This window comes from Erinaceus europaeus, chromosome 9 (genome assembly GCF_950295315.1).
Source record: "Erinaceus europaeus chromosome 9, mEriEur2.1, whole genome shotgun sequence".
Taxonomy (NCBI): Eukaryota; Metazoa; Chordata; class Mammalia; order Eulipotyphla; family Erinaceidae; genus Erinaceus; species Erinaceus europaeus.
In genome coordinates this window covers 67,431,309-67,455,178 of record NC_080170.1, presented here as the reverse complement: position 1 = coordinate 67,455,178, position 23,870 = coordinate 67,431,309, and the positions used below count along the sequence as shown (strand labels likewise).

At 50.1% G+C, this 23,870-nt stretch overlaps 2 protein-coding genes across 7 annotated transcripts in view; both read right to left on the bottom strand.

The window, feature by feature from the left end:
- Positions 1 to 72: 72 nt before the first annotated feature.
- USF1 (upstream transcription factor 1) lies at positions 73 to 6,570 on the bottom strand. 4 transcript variants are annotated; one of them, XM_060198139.1, is made up of 11 exons: positions 6,429 to 6,570; positions 3,050 to 3,142; positions 2,609 to 2,658; positions 2,403 to 2,518; positions 2,031 to 2,132; positions 1,742 to 1,937; positions 1,503 to 1,590; positions 1,340 to 1,398; positions 1,120 to 1,231; positions 816 to 944; positions 73 to 728 (listed from the first exon to the last, which is right to left on the bottom strand). In XM_060198139.1, the coding sequence occupies exons 2-11, from the start codon at positions 3,055 to 3,057 to the stop codon at positions 365 to 367; spliced, it is 1,224 nt and encodes a 407-aa protein (XP_060054122.1). In that variant the 5' UTR covers positions 3,058 to 3,142; positions 6,429 to 6,570; the 3' UTR covers positions 73 to 364. The 4 variants fall into 4 exon arrangements, with proteins under 4 accessions (XP_060054122.1, XP_060054123.1, XP_060054124.1 ...); XM_060198140.1 differs by lacking the exon at positions 6,429 to 6,570 and adding an exon at positions 5,603 to 5,733; XM_016194446.2 differs by having other exon boundaries at positions 497 to 728; positions 1,137 to 1,231; positions 6,429 to 6,569.
- Positions 6,571 to 8,824: 2,254 nt separating this feature from the next.
- The window catches only part of ARHGAP30 (Rho GTPase activating protein 30), a 28,285-nt gene continuing 13,239 nt past the window's right edge, over positions 8,825 to 23,870 (bottom strand). For 2 of the 3 annotated variants that reach the window (XM_060198145.1, XM_060198146.1), the window contains 10 exons: positions 17,887 to 18,031; positions 15,138 to 15,220; positions 14,898 to 15,005; positions 14,572 to 14,699; positions 13,953 to 14,124; positions 13,772 to 13,875; positions 13,413 to 13,490; positions 12,647 to 13,081; positions 11,315 to 11,562; positions 8,825 to 11,216 (listed from right to left, as the gene is read on the bottom strand). In XM_060198145.1, the coding sequence (XP_060054128.1) occupies positions 9,606 to 11,216; positions 11,315 to 11,562; positions 12,647 to 13,081; positions 13,413 to 13,490; positions 13,772 to 13,875; positions 13,953 to 14,124; positions 14,572 to 14,699; positions 14,898 to 15,005; positions 15,138 to 15,220; positions 17,887 to 18,031 (3,112 nt within the window). In that variant the 3' untranslated portion in view covers positions 8,825 to 9,605. The remainder of the gene's footprint in view (positions 11,217 to 11,314; positions 11,563 to 12,646; positions 13,082 to 13,412; positions 13,491 to 13,771; positions 13,876 to 13,952; positions 14,125 to 14,571; positions 14,700 to 14,897; positions 15,006 to 15,137; positions 15,221 to 17,886; positions 18,032 to 23,870) is intronic. The other variant, XM_016194451.2, reaches the window with a different exon arrangement.

Here is a 23,870-nt window from a genome sequence, read left to right as displayed (position 1 = left end):
GTTCAATCCCCCACCTCCCCACCCCACTCCGTGCACCCTGGGACCCATGAGTGGAGAAAAACCAGGAGACAATTGTGACTGAATATTTTATCTTAAAAAAAAAAGAAAGAACAAAGGAGAGAAAATGAAAGGGAAAAGAAAAAGAAATGGCCCCCAATGGGGAAGGCCCCCAGGGGGCCTCTGCCTTTTCTCTGGTTCCAGCGACTTCCGCTGCCTGCTGTCAGAGTTCCTCCGCCTGTGACTGATGCTGCTCAGCATCCTTTTCCTGCATTTCCCTAAAGCCTGTCCCCAGTGGCCATCTGAGCTCCAGAGACAGAAGAGCCATGGATGTGTGGAGTCCCGGGGCCAGCCAGAGCCTGGCTTGTCACTGAATCTGTTCCCAAACACAAGCCCCCAGTGCGCATAGTCTCCTGCACTCAGGTACATGGGAGGGCTGCCTGGAATGGGTGGCCAAGGCTATCCCTTGCAGGTCCACAAGCATCACTCCCGGACCATGTCCAAAGCCACTCCTCTGTGCCCCCAGCTCCATGCTGGGGGGTGGGCTGCCAAGAAAAGAGGCACAGCTTAGCCTGCTGCTCCCAGACTCTGCAGTTCTTGCAAGGGGGTGGGGAGCCTTGAGCCCTATGTTCCCCTCAAAGTTAGTTGCTGTCATTCTTGATGACGACCTCCACCCCGTGGTGGCGCAACTGAGCACGCAGCAACAGGTTCTTGTTCTTGAGATCCTCCACCTGTGGGGGGGAAAGCGGGTGCCGGTCAGGGGCGAGTCAGGGTACCCCCCCCTCCCAGCTGGTGGTAATTAGGGACCCAGCTAGGACCTGCTGGCGCAGCACGTCATTATCCAGCTGCAGCTGGTCAAGGCCCTGCAGCTCCTCTGACAGGCGGTGGTTGCTCTGCCGCAGCTCCTGGATATAGTCGCAGGCTTTGGACAGGATGCCGCCTTTGCTCTGCAGGGGGCCATGTTGTGAAGACACAGGGTCACCTAGCAGGCTGTGCCCCCACTGGGGACCTCCCTTCCCTGGGACAAAGCAAGTGTTCTTGGGGACAGCCCAGGGCAAGAAGAGGTCAGGGTGCTTGCTCTCTATCAAAGTGAGGACAGAGTATGCCAGGCAGCCCACCCACCCGGGGGCTCCCTGGACCTGGCCAGACTTGGTGCTCTCCACGGAGCAGTCAGGGATGATCTTGGAGAGTTGAACAATCCAGTTGTTGATCTTGTCCCGGCGGCGGCGCTCCACTGGGAAAGGGCAGGGGGGACCGAGTGCTCATTGGGTGGCCACCCACAGGCCCCAGGCATGCCCTCCTCGGTCCACATCTGTGCGTCCCCATCACCTATGTACCCCACCTTCATTGTGCTGAGCCCTGCGTTTCTCATCCCTGGTTGTCCTGGGAGCTTCAGACTTCCTGCCAATAGAGCCCAGGGGTGGGCAGTCAGGCATGGCACGACTCCAGGCAGGGGTCTCCATGCACTAGGAAGGGCTCACTGAGCAGAAACCCAGGCCACTCACGGGGAGTAGGGGTGGGTCCTGGGTGCGATGGAGCGCTGGCTGCCTCCCTGCAGCACTTCCTGGGGCGACATCATCACAAAGAACTGGCCTGTGAGGAGGCAGATGTGTGGAGTGGGACTTGGACCCACCAGGCCCAGGATGGGCACCTCCTGCAGGAACCCTGCCCAGTTGCAGTGATCCTCCAGGGGGCAGAAGCCAGGCCCTGTGTCCTGGCCTGCCCTGCACCTTCCATCTCTCACCAGTGCCTGGAGGTGTGGCCTGCCCCAGCAGGGCCTCAGAGCCCTGAGTAGTGACCACAGCAGCTGTGCTCCCTGAGGCAGTGCTCCCTGCTCCGTCCCCCACAGCAGTGCTGGGAAAGTAAGTGTAGTGTGTCTCAGCAGCCGTCCCCTCAGCATCCACTGCATCGTCACTGGTAAATGCCCCCTGGATCACCGCCTGGGAGGGAAAGAGAAGACTCAGAAGATGGGCATGGGGCACACTAGAGATGGCTCCCCTTCATTTCACCATCGTGTGGCCTGCACCCCATACCTGGGTCATGGACTGAGTGGCAGGGTAGCCACTGATGGCACCAGAGCCCTCAGTCTGCCCATCCAGCTGCCCCTCAGACACCTGAATCACCCTGTACATCACCTAGAAAGGGAGTGGAGTAGAGAGAGTAAGCACTAGGGATCTCAGCCAACCCCCAAATCTCCTCCTAGACAGGGCTTTCTAACAAGGGACCTTCAAAAACAGATTAAGCCATAGCCCCCCACCCCCACCAAGATTTTGTTATAGCCACATCTCCACTCCAAGTCACATCTTCACCTTATTCACCAAGCTGGGTCACCCCGAGGAAGGCTCTAGCCCCTCCCTCCAAGCCCACCCAGGCACCACCTGAAGCCACCTGGCCCCCTCCCTTACCTGGCCCCCATTCTCAGTTCGGAAGACGTACTTGACGTTGGGGTCAGAGAAGGTGGCAGCAGACTGGATGCTGGCAATTGCCACACTGGTGGGGTCTTCCCCAGTTGCCACTGCACCTGAGCAACAAAAGCCAAGGAAGGGCCAGGTACTCCTGCCACCCACCCACCTGTGGGTCCGTGGGGCCCCAGGGGCAGCTCTATACTTACCTTCCTGAATCTGCACAGTGCCCTCCTCAGTTTCAGCTGTCTTCTGCTGCCTGTTTGTGTATAAAAGAAAGAGGAGGGTGGTCAGGGAGGTGGTGCAGTGGATAAAGCATTAGAGTCTCAAAAGAAAGAGCAGGGTTGGAGTGGGTGAGAAACATACTGGCCACTCACATATGACATGCACACTTCCTGGGTGGCATTTCTGGCAGGTGCCAGGTGATTTCAGAGTCATAACAGCTAGCTAGTGCAACCTGAGCTCAGAGCATAGAAGGGCATGGCATGGGGAAGTAAGGCACACTACCTCTACTTACAGTTGGGGGTACCAGAGAATACAGCTTGAATGATGGAGCAGATGTCCCAATCCCCATAGTCAGAGCTCAAAGCTATTCTCACTGGCCCTGGAGCCAGTCTGTACCCCAGGTCCCTCCACATTTATCCACTTACCCCTTCATCTCTCTGTGAGGGAGCACATCCAAGGAACTGGTTCTTCTTTGGAAGTCTTCGTATCTCCTGCTCCACAGGCCCCAGTGCTAAGCCCTGGCAGACATGAGGGAGCTTGGGGTGAGTCTAGGAAACTGAACAGCTTGAACCTTTCTAGCATCTCTGTTCCATGTCAACAGTTAGGAACACAACCCAGTGGTGTGAGAGGACAGCCAACTCCCCTCCATCCCAAGACTGAATGAGGATGGACTCCAGTGATGGAGAAGAGAGAAACAGGTGATAGCATAATGGTTATGAGATAGCATAATGGTTATGCAAAGAGACTTTCCTACATGAGGCTCCAAGGTCCCAAGTTCAATTCCCCACACCACCATAAGCTGTATCTGAGCAGTGCTCTGTTATAAATTAAGAAAGAGAGAGAGTACAGCACAGAATCTTCCTCCAAAGTGATATGGGCCTTGTTCAAACCTGGGTTGAGAACACAGCAAAACAACACATTATCCAAGTGAGCTATTCCACTGGCCCTCTTATTTATTTATTTATTTATTTATTTGCCTCCAGAGTTATCACTGGGGCTCAATGCCTGCATTTTGAATCCACTGTTCCTGGAGGCCATTTTTCCCATTTTGTTGCCCCTGTTGTAGTTGTTATAGCTGTTGTTGTTGTTGGACAGGACAGAGAGATGAGGGGAAGACAGAGAGGAGGAAAGATAGACACCTGCAGACCTGCTTCACTGCCCATGAAGCAACCCACCTGTAGGTGGGGAGCTGGAGGTTGAACCCAGATCCTTATGCCAGTCCTTGAGCTTTGTGTCATGTGTGCTTAACCCACTGCCTACTACCCAGCCCCCTCCCTCTCTTTTCTTGTATGTCCCTATTACTCTCAATAATTTTTAAATTCTTATTTGTTGAAATGAAGAGCAGGCTCAGTGATATCAACATGCATGAAGACCTAGGTTCACCTCCCAGCTCTATCTTAAAAAGATGAGAAACAGAAAAATAAATTCTACAAAGTGTTCCTCACCCTTCTATTAGAACTTCAACTCCCAGTGGTTAAGGATAATGATTGAAATGGTCTATTTCTAGGTAGAATGGTCTTGTTTTATGCAGCTTTTTATGTGAGACCAAAGCACTGCTGTCATATGCAGTGTTAGGGACCAATCCCAAGACCTCACATATATAAGGTAAGCTCCCACCACTCAGCCACCTCCCTGGCCCCTGGTGGATTTAAGGATTTATGAGAAAGAGAGAGAGATTTCCCCTCATGTGTGTGACTTAGGTTCAAACTCTGGCACTTGAGATGTGCATGGCATCAAAGGAAACTTTGGTGCATTGTCTCTCTCTTCTATCTGAATAGAAACACTGTTTCTCTCTCCCTCTCTCTCTCATGCTCTGGCTCTGCAACAACAAAATATGGGAGTGAGTCTGACAGAGTAGCTCTGGCACACGCAGTGCTGGGCTTTAGCCTGTTAAAGCATGCAAGCCCTGTGATTTAACAGTGAGCTCTCTGGGGAAAGAAAGGAAGAAAGAAAGAAAGAAAGAAAGAAAGAAAGAAAGAAATTAAAGAAAAGAAAGAAAGAAAGAAAACCACGCACACAGAAGGCCCCAAAAATTCACAATTCCACTTTTTCTGGGCTTACTTCCCCACCCTCTTTCTTTTTTAATTTGGGGGGGGGGCAACTAAATCACTGCTCAACTCTGGCTTCTGGTGGTGCTGGGCATCAAACCTGGGACATAGGAGCCCCAGGCATGAAAGTCTTTTTCCATAACCACTACACTATCTCCCCAGCCCATCATTCTATTATGTACTTTAGAGGCAGATACCATGGCATTAGAGCTTCCACAAGTGCTGCAGCACTCTATGTGGTTCCAAAGTTTAAACCTGAGTTACACACATACCAAGGCATGCACCCTCCCTGAGAAGCCCTTGAATGGGTTGTTTTGGAAGCCATTCTGATCAGGCACTCTTTGGGAATGAGGCAGGGTCATGTTTAGCCCACCCACCATAAAAAGTCAAAGGGCCTTGGGTACTCTGGCTGATCCTAGCTGCTCAATCACAGGCTGTGCACCCAGTATCTGTTCGCTAGCCTAGAAAGGGGAAACTTAAACCCGCAATTATGGGGGCCCCTATTCACCTTTGGATCTCCTTTTATGGATAGAGCTCTTGTTTTCAGGGGTCTAGATTGATGTCACCTCCAAGCCCCTTTCTATTTGACTCATTAAACCTTCCCAGAGAAGGACACAGTTGCTAAAATAGTTGCCATGACAATGCCACATTAACTGAGCCCCAGCAAGAAAGTGGTGGCGGGAAGGGGACTCTGAGCTCAGCATTCTGGGGGACAAGAGACAATGGAGAGGAATCCAACACCTGCACTATATACCAAGACAGCACACAGCTGGTCCAGGAAGGACAAGTGGCTGAGTGCACAGATACCTGGAAAGAAACAGCTAGCTACGTGCTAGCTAAGACAAATAAGTGTTGCAAACCCTTGTTACTCAATAGCAGAGAGGGCTACATGCTTGCCGCTAAAGCATACAGTGTGTCGACCACAATTACCTTAAAAGAGAAACAGTTGCAAAGTGCCAAGCCAGCAGCCAAGAATCCGGATGCAAGGCCGGGGTGAATTTGGGATAAATAGTCAACCCATATGGGGCCCCTAAACCTTTTCTATCCAAGGAAAATCTTCATGATTTTCCCAAATTTGGGGGGAAGTCGGATGTAAAGAAACCCCCAAATAATAAAGGGAACTGAAAGTGAAACCATCTAGGAGAAGTCGAGCCCCTAAAATCTCCCCGGGAGAATAGGGTTTCCGGACTCCCCACCTCCCATCCTCACACCCGCCGAGGCGCCCCAGCTGCAGGGGTGTGGGGGGCGGCGCCGCCCACAGCTGTCACCCTGTCACCCTGAGCAGCTCCAGTCCTGCCGCCGGAAGCGCTTCCTGCAGGGCCAGGCGGGGCAGGCACACAAAGGGGACAGGCAGACCCCGAGAAGCCGGGCCCCGAACCAGTGGCGTCGCCCCGCAGGGCCCCCAGCCCCGCCAGCAAAGTGGGAGCCCCGCCCGGGGTGCACAGGGCGCGGGGTCTGCCCAGCGGAAGGGTCAGGGGACACGCGGTTAGAAGTCCGACCCGCAGGAGCGGGAGAGGGTTCGGGGTGCTGGTCTCTCCAGCTGCAGCAGGCGGGGTGCGCGGGCCCTGGCGCTGCGGTCCGCGGGGAAGACGGGGGCGCGCTCGGCCCACAAAGGGGCCCAGAGAGGAGCTTACCCCCCCGCCCCGAACAAAGCCTCCCCCGCCCCTCAGTTCCGCGCGCGCACCAGGCCAGAACCCAATCCGGCCGCCGCCCACCGGCCCCCTCCCGCCTCCAGACCCCGCCGGGTCGCTCTCACCTGCCCAGCGCCGCCGCTGATGCGTCCAAAGACAGTGTCCTCGCTCCCCGAACCGCGGTTCTCCATGGGCCGCCGCTCATGCGCACTGCGCGCCCATCCCCATGTCAGTGAGGGGCGGAAGTGTTCCCACGCCCCACCCTCCATTCGCCCACTTCCGCTCGCGCCATCTTGGTGCGGGTCTCCAGACACTGATGTGGGTGTGACTGAAAGGATGAATTTCCGGACGCGGGCTGGGGTCTGCATGGGCTCTCCGCAGACTGTTGCTGTCACCTTTCTACTGGGCCGGTAGTTTTTAGTGAAAAGAGAAGAATGGGAGATCAGTTTTCATTTTCTGGGAGGGGCGTGGGCCAGAGGCGCCATCTTTAAAAAGGGCATTTCTGGAGGCCTTGTTGATTTAGGCCATCTCTTAAAAGTAGCTCCGCTGGAATTTGAACAGATGTGACACAAGTAGATGTGGACATACATACATACATACCCATTGGGTCATCGTCAGCAGTCACTCCTGTAAAGATTTCCAAGGTTTCCAGCTTGTGCTGAGAGGAGCCTTCAGCCACTTCTCAGGACCCACCCCCAATGGTTTGGTGCTATGAGAAGAGTTCACGCTTTTATTAAAACATCTTTTTCTATATCATCACTTAAAAAAAAAAACATCAATTTTAGTGCTGCAATGATTTTTAAAAATATTTATTTATTAATGAGAAAGATAGGAGGAGAGAGAGAAAGAACCAGACATCACTCTGATACATGTGCTGCTGGGGATTGAACTCAGGACCTCATGCTTGAGAGTCTGATGCTTTATCCACTGCACCACCTCCTGGATCACTATATCATCACTTTTTATTGCTGCATAATACTCTGTTGAATATATGTCTCCTAACTTTTTTTTTTATCCAGTCAACTGTCGAAGGGCTCTTTTTTCTTTATTTGCCTCCAGGGTTACTGCTGGGGCTACGTGTTGACACTAAGGATCCACTGCTCCTGGTGGCCATTTTTTCTTCCTCTCTTTTTTTCTTCTCTTATTCAATAGGTCAGAGAGAAATTGAGAGAGGAGAAGAGTTCACACTTTGAGGTTCAAACAGACCTGTTTCTGTTTCTTCTTACCTCCAGGATACTTGGCAAATCTTTGACTTCATTTGCTTTATCTATTTGTCTTTCTAGTATTTTGTCTTAGAATCTTTGATATTTTTTTTTTCTATTATCTTTATTTATTAGATAGAGGCAGCCAGAAATCAAGAGGAAGCGGGAGACAGAGAGACAAGGGCTGGGGAGATAGTATAATGGTTATGCAAAGAGGAGGCTTTAAAAGTCCCAAGTTCAGGGGTGGGGCTGTGGCGCAGTGGGTTAAGCGCACGTGGCGCAAAGCGCAGGGACCGGCATAAGGATCCCGGTTCGAGCCCCGGGCTCCCCACCTGCAGGGGAGTCGCTTCACGGGGGGTGAAGCAGGCTGCAGGTGTCTATCTTTCTCTCCCCTCTCTCTCTGTCTTCCCCTCCTCTCTCCATTTCTCTCTGTCCTATCCAACAACAAAGCAACGTCAACAATGGCAATAATAACCGCAATGAGGCTGCAACAACTAGGGCAACAAAAAGGGGGAAAAATGGCCTCCAGGAGCGGTGGATTCATGGTGCAGGCACCGAGCCCAGCAATAACCCTGGAGAAAAAAAAAAAAAAAAAAAAAACTCCCAAGTTCATGCTTGAGGAGGCTTTAAAGTCCCAAGTTCAACTCCCACACCACCATAAACCAGAGTTGAGCAGTGCTCTGGTAAAAAGAAAAAGAAATGAGAAACAAAGGGACACCTGCAGCACTGCTTCACTACTCATGAAGCTTTCCTCCTGCACCTGGGAACTAGGGACTTGAACCGGGGTCCTTGTATATTGTAACGTGTGTTTAACCAGGTGGCCACCACTCAGCCCCATATTTTAATGAGGAGAGATACAGAAAGACACACAAAGACCAGAGTCTTGCTCAGCTCTGGTTTATGGCAGTGCTGGAGATTGAACCTAGGACCTTGGTGCCTCAGTCATGAGAATCTTTTGCATAACAACTATGTTGTCTCCACAGCATTTGCTTCATTTTTATCTGTAGCATGGAGACACTGCTACCTATCATCCAGAAAAGTTGGGTGACTATAATAAAACCAAAGACAGAGACCCTCCTCACAAAGATGATGTAGCTTTTGCTGGCATATGAAGAGCATTATGTAAATACTGGTTTCTCTTCCCCATTTCCTGACCACTGCAAACCCAGCTCTAGTTTCTCTAAGCCACTAGTCTCCATGACAACAGCTGAGGAAGGCACCCAAACAACAACAGCCAAAAAAAAATGTTTGACCATGCATAGGACATTGACAACACAAAACCAAAATAGGGCTTAAAATTAAATGCCACACTGTTTGCATGTAAAAAATACAACTTTAATTTGGAGATGTCACCCATCCCTAGATCAGGAGCCCAGGATACCGGCCTGTCTGGAAGGGCAGACACAGGGTGAGTGACACCATTCCCCTTCTCTGAGAAAGAAGGATATTACTCTGAGGAGATAAGGAGAGGCCAGAGAAATGTGTGCAGGACTTTCTTGAGGTGGCTGGAAACGAGGGTGGGGAAACATGGAGATCAAAGCCTCCAACAAACATAGAAGCTTTCAAGAGCTTCCTGTCTGAACCCCTCTTAATCTGGAGCTAAGAAGTCAGGAGGCATCCTAGGGTCTGGGAATAGAATAACGATAGACCCTCTACAAGTGTTGATGATTAGGTCTGACGTGGACCTGCTTCCCACCCACCCCCAACCTCCGCAAGTGTTTGCATGAAAAGGAATTCACAGCCTCAGAGAAGGACAAGCACTGGGATGGAGTTCCCCTTCCACGTTCCAGACTTTGAGAAGCCCCTAATTTTTCTGCCTCCTTTTTCTTTGTTCCTTTTGGCTAAGGAAGCTCACCCCAACCCCCACCCCATCCCTGAAAATAGGCTACTGGTGATTTCTTGGGGACCTCCTAAGGGATTCGTGCTTTGTGTCTGAGCTCAGATAAACCAAGACCATGCCTTACACAATCAAAAAGAGAAGTGGGAGGACCAAAACTTGTGGAGTTGAGAACAGTTTTAGCTGCAGAAGATACAGCTCATTTGGGATCCTAGAAATTCCAGTGCCCTTACTGTCCCCTTTGCCTAGTGGGTGCTCTGGTCCTAATCTAATCCTTCACCTCTTGCAGCATTAGCCTGTGTTTCAAATGTGTATGACCGGCGCTGGGAGTGCAGGAGGGGGTCAGGGGGCTGGACTTCTCTGGAGGGCAAACTAAGTCGATTCCTGGGTCCAGATCCTTCTGTCCCATGGGCCAGGAGTTCCAGACAGCTAAGGGGGCGGGGAGAGTGGGCAGGGACTGTGCTACAGGGAGAGATTTTGGGAGTGAGGTTGTAGTCCCCCGTACAGGTCTGGGTCCGCCGAACCCCCTGTGCCTCAGTCCTCTGGCGGTCCCGGGCCAGTGCCACAGCAGCATCAAAGGAAAGACTGCCTCCATTCCTCCAGGAGGAGCGGGCAGCCCGGGCCCCCCATGCCCTCTCCCCAGGAGTCCCATCCAGCCTGCCAGGCCTTGGGGATGGATTGGCAGGCGCCACGTGGATCTTGCTACACATGTTGCCTGGCATCTTGGCAAACTGTGGTTTTGGGGGCACCACGGGCACAGAGCGGACTTGCTGCACCTGCACCAGGGTAGAAGCCAGGCGCATGCCCACACCACCTGAGGAGGAGCCCAGGGGACAGGGACACATCAGGCAGCCCTCAGGATCCAACTGCCCCTCAGGCTCCAGCTCCTCTTGGTGGTCTGGCTCAGAGGTCTGGATGTGGCCATCTGTGGACTCCTCTGCCTCCAGGGGTGCTACATGGGTGCCTGCAGGGAGGACCCCCACTTGCAAAGGGTCCCCCCCAGGACTGAGGTGCTTCTCAGCCTCTCTGTCCCCACTCTCCTGCTCCCTGAGCTTCTCATCTCTCCCACCTGCTGCTCCTGCATCCCTACTAGCCTCCTCATTTCCCCTTGCATCTTGGTCACCATCCTGTCCTTGCTTTTGACCTTGGGCTTCATCCCATGGGCCTCCCTCCATCTTCTGCATGTGGACTACCTCCCTGATCTCCTGGGCCTCTTGAGGGTCCTGGGCCACCTGCTCAGTGTCTCTTTCAGCTCCTTCTGCCTGGGTTGGCTCTCCATTCTCAGCTTCCTCCTTTTTCTCCGGCTCACTCTCTTTCTCGGGGTCTTTGTCCTTCTGTCTTCCAGGGATCCCCACACTCTCAACTTCTAGCTTGCTCCCCTCTCCTTGCTGATTTTTGCACTGGCTTCCTTCACCCTTCCCCTCTTCCCCACTTCCTTCTTCCATGCTGATCCTTGGATCCTGGCTTCCTCCAGCCTCCTCCACTTCTTCACAGAGCTCTCCAGCCCTTGCCTCATTCTCCAGGCCCCCCTCACCTCCCTTCCAGTCCTCCCATGTGGTTTCAGGCTGAGCCTCCTGGTCCTTGTCTCCCCCACCATCCTCACAGGGCTGTTCCTGCACCATCTGTTCTAGAGCTTGTGTGTTGCCCCCCAAGGCCTGTTCCAGACTTTGGGGACCCTCCCAGCTGAGGGTTTTGGGCCCCACAAGGGGACTGAGGTCATCATAGGCACTCAGAAACACTTCTTCCCCACTCTCCTCCTCCATGTCCAGCCCAGGGCTGGCTGTATCCGGAGAGCAGCAACTGGGTGCCAGAACAAATTGTGCCTCTTCCAGTGACAGATCATCCAGGGGCGGCTCCACAGAGAACTCCTCCACCTGTGGGCATGGTGCAGTGGCTCAGAACACCGGAGGTGGGAGACATCCACTCTGTGCTGTCTGTGCCCCTGCCCAGACCCAGCCCAGCACCTCCTTACCTGTGGCCCAACTCCCAGGAGCTCGTCCAGGTAGCCCATGCCTGGTTCATCTTCCCCAGGGGAGAAGGCATCTGTGGTCGCTCCTGCCTTGGTCTCCTCCCTGTCCTCTGCCCCCACCCACTCAGGCTCTGAACTGCTCGAGTCCTCTAGAAAGGAGAAGGAATCCTGCACCTCCTGGGACAGGCAGTCGTCCAGGCCAGGGCTAGCCAGGGAACCAGGGGCTGCACTTGCCTCCAACTTCTCATCTGCTGGAAGAGAGGGAGGCCAGAAGGCAGTGGTCAGGACCAGCCTGGGCTCTCTTTCATGGGGGTCTTCCTGACTCCCCTAACTGCCATTTGGGGCTAAGAGAGAGCTAAACTGGATCCCCACCATGCCATCTCCTACCAACATCATCAGTGGGGTGCTTCACCTGAATCTCAGGTACCACTGCTGTGATGTTAAGGGTGAAAATACCTGAGTCATAAGGTTGTGGGTAAAGAGAAAAATGTGATATTTGCTAAGTCCTCAACATAGCATGTCAGGAGTTTTCCATAAATGGTAACTGAATATTCTTTTTTGTTTGTTTACCAGAGCACTGCTTAAGTCTGGCTTATGACGGTTTAGGGGATTGAACCTGGGACTTTGGAGCCTCAGACATTAGAGTCATTTAGCATAACCACTATGCTGTCTCCTCCATCCTCCATAAATGGTAACTGTTCCATCATAATTACTACCTCACCACCACCATTACCAACATAACCACCATCATTACCAGCTCACCGCCACCATTCTCATCCTCACCTCCATTCACCACCACCACCAATATCCTCTTTATAATCACCATTAATATCTCATTATCCTCACCACCATCAACATGGTTACCAACATCACCGACTTCTGTTCCTCTTGGGATTTAGGGGTCCTGCCTTGCCTGTCTGACACAGGCCCCTATTCTTGCCTTTGGCAGTCATCTGAAGATTCCCAGAGGGCCTTTATCCTTGGTTTCCACACACCCTAATAATATCACTGGGCTCCCCAACCTGAAGCTCAGGGGAGCACCTGAAGGCACCACCCAGAGCTTCAGGCTGATGCCTTTGCCCACCTCAGGGGGAACATGGCCACATCAGAAACTAAACCCAAGGCAAAGGTAGGTAGGTCTCAGTGAGCAAAGAGACTCTCATGCCTGAGGCTCCAAAGTCCCAGGTTCAATCCCCCACAGCACCACTATAAGCAAGAACTCAGCAGTGCTCTGGTAAGAAAAAAAAATTTTAAAAGAGAGAGAGAGAAAGAAAGAAAACCAAACCCAGACTTCTCTAATCCTCTCCCAATCTGAGGAAATCTCAAGCTCCTTACCTGGGGGTCCAGGGCCAAGACTGGAGCCAGGACCGGGTTCAGAGGCAGGGCTGGGCCGGGGCTGCAGGGCCGGGCACTCTAGACCCCGGGTAAGCCTGGTCAGGGCAACGTTGGAGATGATGTTGGGGGCCACGCTGAGGATGGACGAGGACGTGTTGAGGATGGAGGGGGTCACGTTGAGGATGGAGGTGATGTGGGAAGGGAGGTTGACATTGTAGGGATCTGAGATGTGGACACCAGCACAGCGCTCAGCACGGCTGCTGCCCCCAGCCCAGATAGCCGAGCGCCCAGCTCGGGGAGTCCCTGGCTCAGAGTTGGTGCTGCTGCCTGGACCTTCCACTTCTGGTTCCTGGTCCCCCTCAGCAGCTTCTGCAGGTTCATTCTCTGAGCTCTCAGGCAGCTGAAGACTGCTGGGCCCCACTGGTCCCTCGGGCTCTGCAGAAAAGGAGAGATGTAAGCCATGGTGCCACCTGCAAGGTGCCCACACACCCTGGAAGGTACTGGGGAATGTTTGGGCCTAGAAGGCACCAGACCCAGGTGCTCGGTTACCGTGGTAAGATGTCCATAGCCATTGGTCAAGGTCACACCTCCAGCACTCAGTGAGCCCTCCTCCCAACCCCCATAGCAGATAAAGTCACACTTCGCGTACACACGTTCCCCATTTGAGTCCTCAGAAGTGATTAGGGGGCAAGTTCACCTCTGCAGGCCCAGTACTCACCATGTAGTGGTGACATTACTGACTGGACTTTCACACACATACACTCACCATCACTGGCTCCAGCCGCAGCACTCAGAGAGTCCATGCTCTTGGCAGACCTCAGCGCCCCTGTACCGGACTTGTCCTCTGCAAGAAGGGGTGTGCTGGCCTGGCAAGATAGCTCACTTGGATAGTACGTTGATCTGCCATGTGCCATGTGGAAGACCCAGGTCTGACCTTGGTCCCCACTGCATTGGAGGAAGTTTCAGGGCTGGGGTCTCTTTCTCTCTCCTATCTTTGTCTCTACTTGTCTCTATCTGAAAAAAGTCACTCTGCAGCTGTGAAGCCCAGTGACAAAAAAGGGTGTGTACCTAGAGCCAGAGCCAATCTACCCTTGCCCCCCCCCCCACACTCCTCCTCAGACTCACCCTGGTCCTCAGCTCCCCGTACAACCTTCCTCTTGGTCTCGTGGCCTGAGCGCCCCAGGTTGAAGATGGACCTCCACTTCCTGACCTTCAGAGACCCTTTCCTCCTGGAGGGAGGGGAGAGGTCAGTGTGGGGGAGTGGCTGAGTAAGAACAGGGCAGGGCTCAAGGCAGAAGCAGCATACTTTTGCTCTGTAATCTCAATGATGGTGTGGTAAGGCCGAATCTGGGGGGGGCCATCACCCGCCTGCAGGATGCTGGGCAGATGGTAGGGCAGGGACTTGGGCATGTGGTCCTCTGAGCCATCCAACATGCGCGCCCCTGGGAGGGAGCGCCATCCACCATCCATCTCACCACCTGGGGAAGCAGAGGCATTGACCAGCCAGAGAAGATAATAGGGCAGCCCTGTACCCCACTCCTCACTGCCCTGCCCACTACCTAATGACCTGGCTGATGAAGGGGAGGCTGTCAGAGACTGGGAGATGCCAGGACTGTGGCCTGAGGGCCTGGAATGCATGGGCTGAGAGTTCCCAGGTCTTTCCAGGGTCCCCATTGACTGTGGGCATTCTCTCCCTAAAGGGACCCCCCCACCCTCCCATCTCTGTTTAACTCTGGCTACTGGATTGAACCTGGAACCCACAGCCTCAAGCATGAAAGTCTTTTTGCATAATCATTATGCTGTCTCCCCAGCCCAAGATTCATCTGCAAGGAGCTTTGGGGTGAGCCCTTGCGCACTATGGGACCTGGACACCACCCCCACCTCTCAGACAGACAGATTGCATGAGGCAGGGTACAGGCACTGACCAGGCAGGGAGGCACCTCCAAAGAGCTGCTCCACATGCGTGAGGATGAACTCCACCACGATGGACTGCACCCGCACCTCCATGAAGGCTGCTGTCCCATTGAAGCCCGAGGCCTCTATGTCCTTGGACCTGTGAGAACAGGTGTTACTCTCTTCCCTAGCCCCCACCCACACAGACTCCTCTGATGCCTCCTCCTCAGGGAAGATTTCTTGGCTGCCCTCCTGGGAAGTAAGCTATTGTTTACCCACACTCAAGAGTGGGGCCCCCAAAGTAGGGTGCACTCAGGACACCCCCAAGCCCCCCAGTGTTGTTCGTACAGGCACCCACCTCAGCAGATTGGGTGCCCACACAATGGCTAGGTTGCGGGCATGCATGTTGGTCTGGCGGCTGAATGAAGCCATGTGCACCAGGTGTCGCATGAGGAACTCCAGGGTCCTGTGGGCGGTGGGGGATGGGAGGAGTGGGGGTGGGGAAGATTGGGACCCAGGAGCCAAAAGACAAGTGACAACAAGTGCAAGATACAATGGGTTGGAGGTGGGGATGGGGGAGCCAGTGAGCCCCATGCACCTGTAATTAGGGTCAGGGAGCTCTCGAAGCACCTCCAGGATTTTGACCAAGCGTTCAGGCTCCAGTTGTACAGCCACTGCCTCCTGCTTGGGGACAAGGGTTCCTCCAGTCAGTGACCCAGCACAGGGGACCCCAAGACCTGCAACTATGGCACTGAATAGCTGTGTGACCTGCAGCTCCTCACTGCCCACCGCCTCTTTTTTCTTTTTCTTTCTTTCTTTCTTTCTTTCTTTCTTTCTTTCTTTCTTTCTTTCTTTTGTTTTTTACCAGAGCACTGCTCAGCTCTGGTTTATGGTGGTGCAGGGGATTCAACCTAGGACTTTGAAGCCCCTGGCACAAGAGGCTTTTTTGCAGAGCCATTATACTATTTCTCCCACACTTTTGTTTTTTAATGTTTTTTACATATTTTATTTATGTATTTATTGACTAGAAACAGATAAATTGAGAGGGGAGGAGAATATGGGGGGGGAGAGAAAGACACCTGCAGCACTGCTTTACCACTTGTGAAACTTCTTTCCTGAAGGTTGGGACTATGGGCTTGAACCTGATCCTTGTGCATGGTAACATGTGCATCCAACTGGGTGTACCACTGTCCAGTCTTACTATCTTAATTTGTAAATATTTATTTATGGAAGGAGGGAGGAAGGGAAGGAGAGAGGGGCAGGAAATGCCAGAGCATCACTCTGGTTCATGTGATCCTGAGGTTTGAACTCTTTAGGTCCAATGCTCTAGCCACTGGCTACCTCCTAGGTCACTTACTTTTAATTTCTTTTTGTTATTATTATCTTTATTTTATTTATTGGATAGAAACAGCCATAAATTGAGAGGGAAGGAGGTGATAGAGAGGGAGAGAGACAGAGACACCTGCAACATTGCTTCACCATTTGCAAAGCCTTCCTCCTGAAGGTGGGAGGGGGGGTCTTTGCTCCTTTGCAGCACTTAGCCAGGTGCGCCATCTCCTGGTCCCTTATTTTATAAAGAGAGAGAGTACCAGGCACTGAACCTGGGCTCACTTCCCTGTCTCTGTCCATTTAAGGCCAGAGATATGGCTCACTGGGTAGATTGTTTTACCTTGAAATTCAGCCCAGGTTCAAGCTCCAGTGCTTTAGTATCTCTCTCATTTTCAGTTTCTTTCTCCATCTATTTTAGTGCAGCTGGGGAGGGGAAGGGGAAGAAACCAGCCCAAAGTAGTGAAATGATGCATGTACAAAGACTGCAGTTTGCAAAATTAAAAAATAAATAGAAAGAAAAGATAGGGTCCATATACAGTCATAGTACATCCTGGGAGTTTTTTTTTAAACTTCCTTTTAAAAAATATTTATTATTTATTCCCTTTTGTTGCCCTTGTTGTTTTATTGCTGTAGTTATGATTGATGTCATTGTTGTTGGGTAGGAAAGAGAGAAATGGACAGAGGAGGGGAAGACAGAGAGGAGGAGAGAAAGACACCTGCAGACCTACCTGCTTCACCACCTGTGAAGCGACTCCCCTGCAGGTGGGGAGTCGGGGGCTCTAACTGGGATCCTTATGCCAGTCCTTGTGCTTTGCGCCACCTGCACTTAACGTGCTGCGCTACCACCTGACTCCCTCTGGGATTTTTTAAAAATATTTTTATTTATTTTATTCCCTTTTGTTGCCCTTGTTGTTTTATTGTTGTAGTTATTATTGATGTCATTGTTGTTGGATAGGACAGAGAGAAATGGAGAGAGGAGGGGAAGACAGAAAGGGGGAGAGAAAGATAGACACCTGCAGACCTGCTTCACCGCCTGTGAAGCGACTTTCCTGCAGGTGGGGAGCCGGGGGCTCAAACCGAGATTCTTCCGCAGGTCCTTGCGCTTTGCACCACCTGCGCTTAACCCGCTGTGCTACCACCCGACTCCCAGGATTTTTAAATATATATATTTTACTGGGAGTCGGGTGGTAGCACAGCGGGTTAAGCTCAAGGACTGGCATAAGGATCCCAAGTTGAGGCCCCGGCTCCCCACCTGCAGGGAGTTGCTTCACAGGTGGTGAAGCAGGTCTGCAGGTGTCTGTCTTTTTCTCCCCCTCTCTGTCTTCCCCACCTCTCTTCATTTCTCTCTGTCCTATCCAATAATGATGACATCATTAACAACAACAATAATAACTACAATAACAATAAAAAACAACAAGGGCAACAAAAGAGAAAATAAATCAAAAATCAAAAATATATTTTACTTATTTTTAATGAGAGTGATACAGAGATAGACCAGAGCACTGCCCAGCTCTGGCTTAAGGTGGTGCTGGGAATTAAACCTGGGACCACAGGAGTCTCAGGCATGAAAGCTGTTTGCATAACCATTATGTTCTCTCTCCCAGCCCCGTTTTTTTTTTCCCCCAAAACACTGCTAAACTTTGATTTATGGTGCTGCTGGGGATTGAGTCTGGGGCTTCTGGGGCCTCTGGGGCCTCTGGCATGAAAATCCTTCTACGTAACCACTATGCTGTGTCTCCCAGCCTGAAAATTCCCGCTTCAATAATGGGATCTCATTCCCTTAAATGAGGGGGACTTTGGTCTAGGTAATTTCCAAGGGCCACCCAGCTCTGATCTCTGTCTTCTCCTCCCCACCCCACCACACTGGGTGGGCTTCAGAGAAAGGCCATGGAGGGGGAAGAATGAGGAGGGGAGGGCAGAAGGATGTCTTATCAATTCTGATCACTGGGGCTCTAGCATGGAATATACCTGGGATATCAGATGCAGAGCATCCTACCCTCCCTTCTGCCCACACTCACAGCAAACTTGTCGTAGAGCCGGTAGGTGAGCAGGGGGTCAGGCAGCTCCCTGAAGTAGGCCTTACACAGTGAGGACACACAGTGGATGTCCTGCAGGTAGACGTCCTTCCGCAGTTCTGGCTTCCGCTCTGCCTCAAACTCCTGCCTGGGGGTGCAGAGCGCTTAGTAAGGGGACCAGCAATAAGGGTAGAGACAGAGGCAAGTGTCATGATGGGGCTTGGGAGAAGGATGCTGGAGCATGTGGACCTGAGTAGTAGCAAGTTCAAGGCACTGCAGGTGAGGGATCCAGGCATGTGACTGCACTGTGAGAAGCATTTCAAGTGTCAGAGGAAATTGGGGGGATGGAGTCAGAGCTTCTTATGTGTTTCTGGGTGTGTATAAAGATGAGTAAGTGTAGGGGCTGCATGGTGGTGCACCTGGTAGAGCTTACACATTACTATGTGCAAGGACTCACGTTCAAGCCCCAAGTCTGCATCTGAAGTCTGTAGGAGAGCTTCACAAGTGGAAAAGCATTGTTTTAGTTATCTCTTTTTCTCTCCCTCTCTACCTCCCCCTCCCAATTTTTCCCTATCAAATAAGTAATTAAAGAAATAAAGAGTGAGTGTAGCTCTTCCAAGGAGACAAGTGTGAATAATCATGACTTTGGACCAGACAGGTGTTTAGTTTTGTTTTGTTTTTACCACAGAACACTACTCAGGTCTGGCTAAGATGGCCAAGGATTAAACCTGGGACCCCAGAGCCTCAGGCATAAGCGTCTGTTTGCATAACCACTATACTATCTCCCCCCACCTGACAGTGGTTTCTTAGATATGATAGCAAAAACACAGAAGCAAGGAAAAGGTCATCAGTCTACTATCAAGACAACCCAAAGAATGGTTAGGGACAAGGCCAGAGAAATAAATATCTTACTTAAATAGTACACTGCTTTGCCATACACATTACCCAGATTCAAGACTGGTCCCCACTACAATGTAGGAAGTTCTGTGCTGTGGTCTCTTTCACTCTTCCTCTCTATCTCTATCTTAAATAAAAACATATAAATAAACAAAATCCAAAGAATAGGGGCAGTCTTTGCAAAGAGTAGACCTCAGAAAGAGCTGATGTCCAGGAAATATAAGTATCTCTCACAACTCAGACAAGTGGGAGTGCCAGCACATGGCTCACCAAGTAGAATACACACCATGTGTAAGGACCCAGATTCGAGCCCTGGGCTACCACAGGGGAGCGGCTACAGAGAGGGAGCTTCAGGAGCAATGGAGCATTGCTGCAGTGTCTCTCTTTCTCTGTCTCTCTCTCTATATATATATATGTTTGTCTTCCTCTCACCCCCTATGTAGAGGCAAGGAAAAAATGACTACTGGGAGTGGTGGAGTTATGCAGGCACTGGGCCCCAAGGATAACTCTAGCAACAAAATAAAAGAAATATCCAAAGAAGACAGATGAATAACCAATAAGCAACAAGGAGTTATTCAATATCACTAGCTCTCAGGAAATGCAAATATAGATTAGTCATCATTTCACACCCACAAGAATGGCTAGAATCATCGTCTGGGAGACTGCTCACCTGGCAGAGCAAAACACACTAAGCTCTGCCTCAGGTCCCAGGTTCAAGCCAGCCCCACCCCCACCAACCTTCACCACATAGGAGCAATTGTAAAGGGAATACTTCATGGAGTGTTGCTGTGGTGTCTTTCCTTCTCTCATTGACTCTCGCTGTCTCTGTCTCTCAACCTCTATCTAGAAAGGAAGGAAGGATCATCATAATGGTTCTACAACTTACTTTCATGCCTGAAATTCTGGGGACCCAGGATTAATCCAGCCCCACCAGAAGAAGTCAAAGCTGAGCAGTGCTCTGGTCACTCTTCTGTCTCCCCCTCCCCAACCCTACTCCATATCTTTCTTTCTACATTAAAATAAATGAATAAATACATAGGAAGGAAGAAGGGAAGGAAGGAAGGAAGGAAGGAAGGAAGGAAGGAAGGAAGGAAGGAAGGAAGGAAGGAAGGAGGAAAGGGCTCTGCCGGGAGTGGTGGAATCAAGCAGATGCAAAACCCTGGCAGGGGAAAAAAAAAAAAAAAAAGTTTGACTAGAACAGGACCACTACACAGAAACAAGTGTTGGCAGGGCTGTGCAGACATGGAATCCATCTCTGGTGGGAATGTAAGGTGACTCACTGCTGTGGAAAACAGTTTGGCAGTTCATCTCACAGTTTAGAGAGTTGCCATTTGACTCAGCTTCAGCACTCCTAGCTACACTCTCAAGAGAATTGAAACCATGACCACACACATACTTGTCCATGAATCTTCATAAGAATCAAATGGTGGAAACAACCCAAATAATTAGCATCTGGTGAAGCAAGTGAGCAGAGTGGGTTGTGCCCTATGGAATAGTATTCAGGGACAAAGAAAAACAGAGCCCTGGGGCCTGCGACAATGTATCGGAGCCTCCAGAGCACAGTGAGTGGAAAAAAGCTCCACACAAAGATGACAAAGATGTGACTCTGTTTGTAGGGAATACCCAAGACAGACAAAGTTCTAGAGACTGGAAGACTGCACTTGTCATGTGCTGGAGGAAAGGACAGGGGAATGACCACTAATGGGTACAGGGTTTCTTTTTGGAGTGATTGAGTGTTCTGGAATTAGAGTGATGATGGCTGCCCAAGCTTGTTACTACACTAAAAAATCCCCAAATAAGACATTTTTTTTATTCCCCCTTCCCACTGAAATATGTTGTTTATGGGGGAGAGTACAGGTCCAAAGAGGATGACAGAGGACCTAGTTGGGGTTGTATTGTTAAATGGGAAACTGGGGAATGTTATGCATGTACAAACTATTGTATTTACTGTTGAATGTAAGACATTAATCCCCCAATAAAGAAATAAAAAATAAATAAATAAATATTTTTAAAAATTGCCAGATATTGTATATTGCAGCCCCTAACACACACACACACACACACACACACCACTGAATTTTTTGATGGAAATGGGGCAAGTGTTTTCCCCAGTCCCCCAGGACAGGATGCCTTTGGGTGGAGAGTTGAATTCTGTTTTTCCTTCACCTGAACCTTTGTCCCTTTTTAGATCAGCTCCTCTTTTTTTTTTAATTAATTTATTTATATATTCCCTTTTGTTGCCCTTATTGTTTTATTGTTGTAGTTATTATTGTTGTTATTTATGTCATTGTTGTTGAATAGGACAGAGAGAAATGGAGAGAGGAGAGAAGAGAGGAAGACAGAGAGGAGGAGAAAAAGAGAGACACCAGCAGACCTGCTTCACCACCTGTGAAGGGACTCCCCTGCAGGCGGGGAGCCAGGGACTCAGACCGGGATCCTTACTCTGGTTTTTGCGCTTTTCGCCACCTGCGCTTAACCTGCTGCACTACCACCTGAGTCCCTTTTTAAAAAATTTTTTTTTAATTATTTATTTAAGTTTTTTTTTTTTTAACTGGAGCACTGTTCAGCTCTGCCTTATGGTGGTGCAGGGGATTGAACCTGGGACTTTGGAGCCTCAGGCATAAGAGTCTGTTTGCATAACCATTATGCTATCTCCCCTCCACCCACGTTTTCACACTTCTGCTTAAGAAAGTCATCATACTACACCCATTGCTGAAGTGTCAAAGGCTCTTCCAAGTCTACTATCCTCCACTACTTTGGTGCTCCCTCCTCACCATCCACTCCTACAAGCTCAGCTCTAGAGTTAAAACCCAAGTGTTTGTGGGGGCTGGGTGGTGGCACACCTAGTTGAGTGCACATGTTACAATTCGCAAGGACCTGGGTTCAAGCCCCCAGTCCCCATCTGCAGGGAGAAAGCTTCACAAGTGGTAAAGCAGTGCTGAAAGTATCTCTCTTCCTCTCTATCTCCCTTTCCTCTCAGTTTCTAGCTGTTTCTATCCAATAAATAAATAAATAAAGATAAATCAATGGGGTTTACAGTTAACAATATTTATATACTTTTCCCATATTTGGGACTTACTCTCTTCCCTCATCCAGCTTTCTAGTCCTTTTTTCAACTATGACACCATCTCCCCATACCTTGGGTCCACTTACATGTTAGTTGTCAGACTTGGGGAAAAATCTAATAAAGTCATAGTCACCTTGTAATATGCCTAAAATACACCTCCTCCTAGCTTTTCCCAAAATGGAGACCCCTAAATCTTCTCCTGCAATATTCTGGCCTTTAGGTTCATGATTAGTCAACAATTTGTTCTGCTTTATATCTTAACTCTTTTTCAGATACCAGGTTCCAGATGCTACCATGATGCCATCCTAACTTCCCTGAGCAGAAGAGAGAGACAGGCCAATGCCCGTGTTCAGCAGGAAAGCAGTTACAGAAGCCAGACCTTCCACCTTCTGTACCCCATAATGATCCTAGATCCATACTCCCAGAGAGATAAAGAATTGGAAAGCTTTCAAGGGAGTGGTTGGGATTCAGAGTTCTACTGGTGGGAATTGTGTGGAATTGTACCCCTCTTATCCTATGGTCTTGTCAATATTTCCATTTTATAAATAACTTTTTAAAATGTATTTCTTTATTGGGGAATTAATATTTTACATTCAACAGTAAATACAATAGTTTGTACCTGCATAACATTCCCCAGATTCCCATTTAACAATACAACCCCCACTATGTCATTTATCATCCTTCATGGACCTGTATTCTACCCACCCACCCACTCACCCCAGAGTCTTTTACTTTGGTGCAATACGCCAATTCCATTTCAGGTTCTACTTGTGTTTATAACTTTTTTTTAATCCAAGGGTTTGTTTTGGTTTGAATTTTTATTTACCCCCCCCCCACACACACACACACCCAGAGAAGTGCTCAGCTCTGGCTCATGGTCCTGGGGGCTAAATCTGGGACTTTTGGTACCTTAGGCATGAAAGTCTTTTTGCATAGCCATTATGCTGTCTCCTTAGCTCTATTTTAGTTTGATTTTTGTTGTCTCTTGTTCTCAGTCTCTCTTATTCTCTCTCACACATAGATAGATACAAAGAAGACAGAGAGGCAGACAGAGAGAATGAAAGCAACCACAGCACCAAAGCTTCCTCAATGTGGTGGGCACCGGACTTGAATCACACACAGCAAAGCAGCACACTATTCATATGAGCCAGTCATTCCTTGCTCTTTAGTACTTTATATCCCACATATGAGTGAGATCACCTGGCTTATTTATTTACTTATTTATTTATTTTTACCAGAGCACTCACTGCTCAACTCTGGCTTGTGGTTGGTGGTGTGGGAGATTGAACTTGGAACCCTGCAGCTTCAGGCATGAAAATATCTTTGCATAACCATTATACTGTCTCCCCCACCCATCTTTGCTTTTTTCTTACCTATTTCACTTTGTTTAGCCAAGTGTCCGCCGACTGCATCCACGTTTTTGTAAATAACAAGATTTTATCTTTTCTTAGAATGGAATGGTTGAGACAGATGATTTGTTTGTTTATGCATTTACTGAGAAAAACAGAGCACCACTATGGCAGTGCCAAGAATTGAAACTGGAGCGCGAGGCAGGCAAGCCCTGTGCAGTGATGCTGAACTACCTCTCTGTCATCAATTGCACAATTTTTTAAAAAAAATATTTATTTATTTATTCCCTTTTTTGTTGCACTTGTTTTTTCATTGTTGTAATTATTGATGTCGTCATTGTTGGATAGGACAGAGAGAAATGGAGAGAGGAGGGGAAGACAGAGAGGGAGAGAGAAAGATAGACACCTGCAGACCTGCTTCACTGCCTGTGAAGTGACTCCCCTGCAGGTGGGGAGCCAGGGGCTCAGGGGCTCGAACCAGGATCCTTATTTTGGTCCTTGCGCTTTGCGCCATGTGCACTTAACCCACTGCGCTACTGCCTGACTCCCCAATTGTACAATTTTTAATGGTGGATTTTGTGGTATGTGTTTTTTACCTTGACCAGCTCTGGCTTCCAGTGATGCTGGGGGCAATCTCAGAGCCTCAGGCATGAAAGTTTGTGTCATTAGCCCCT

Bases quoted from the DNA above. Each gene is read 5' to 3' on its own strand.
- USF1 (XM_060198139.1), bottom strand. The intron at 1,399-1,502 runs GTGAGTGGCCTG...CTCTATTGGCAG, and splicing joins AGGACCCACCCCTACTCCCC to GAAGTCTGAAGCTCCCAGGA. The intron at 729-815 runs GTCCTAGCTGGG...TCCCCCCCACAG, and splicing joins ATGACGTGCTGCGCCAGCAG to GTGGAGGATCTCAAGAACAA.